At 41.4% G+C, this 667-nt stretch overlaps 1 protein-coding gene across 1 annotated transcript; it reads left to right on the plus strand.

The window, feature by feature from the left end:
* Positions 1–141: 141 nt before the first annotated feature.
* On the plus strand, positions 142–635 carry LOC106880755 (adipocyte plasma membrane-associated protein Hemomucin-like; the record flags this gene model as incomplete). The annotated part of the gene is made up of 1 exon (XM_014930851.1): positions 142–635. A coding segment is annotated over one exon (494 nt), but the record flags the coding sequence as incomplete, so codon positions are not given.
* Positions 636–667: the final 32 nt, after the last annotated feature.

A 667-nucleotide genomic window follows, 5' to 3' on the forward strand; every position in this document is an offset into this window, starting at 1 on the left:
TTACGGCAACAACATCCAGTTACACACCAATAACATCTAGTCACACACTAGCAAAATCCAGTCACACACCAACAACATCTAGTCACACACCAACAAAATCCCACAGTATTACGAATGTAACCGCAACAAATCACACAACAGTAAACACGCCCGACCCCACACCAACAGCATCGTCCAGTTACACATCAGAAAACATACCCACTCACAAGTCAACAGAAAAACATAGTCGCAAACCAACAACATATAGTCATACTCCCACAACAACACACAGACACACAATAAAAACAGTTGCAACACAATCTGATATAGCAATACCTACAACGCAACCTGACGTAACAACTACAAGACATGACACAACAAATAAACCAAACACTGACATAACAACATCCACAATACAACCTGACATAAAAGCTACTACACAACTTGACACAGCAACTGATACAACAGAAGCGACAGCACAATCTGTCTTAACGACAGCTGCAACACATCATCACATGACAGCTATAACGAAACCTGCTACAGCAATAGCTGCTTCAAAACGTGACATAACAGCTACACCACCACCTGACTCAGCAACAGTTACATCACAAACTGACCTTACAGCGGATACAACACAGCCTGTTACAACAACTACAGTAGCTACAACACAATTTCACATAACTACATC

This window comes from Octopus bimaculoides, unplaced genomic scaffold, assembly GCF_001194135.2.
Source record: "Octopus bimaculoides isolate UCB-OBI-ISO-001 unplaced genomic scaffold, ASM119413v2 Scaffold_132920, whole genome shotgun sequence".
Lineage (NCBI taxonomy): Eukaryota > Metazoa > Mollusca > Cephalopoda > Octopoda > Octopodidae > Octopus > Octopus bimaculoides.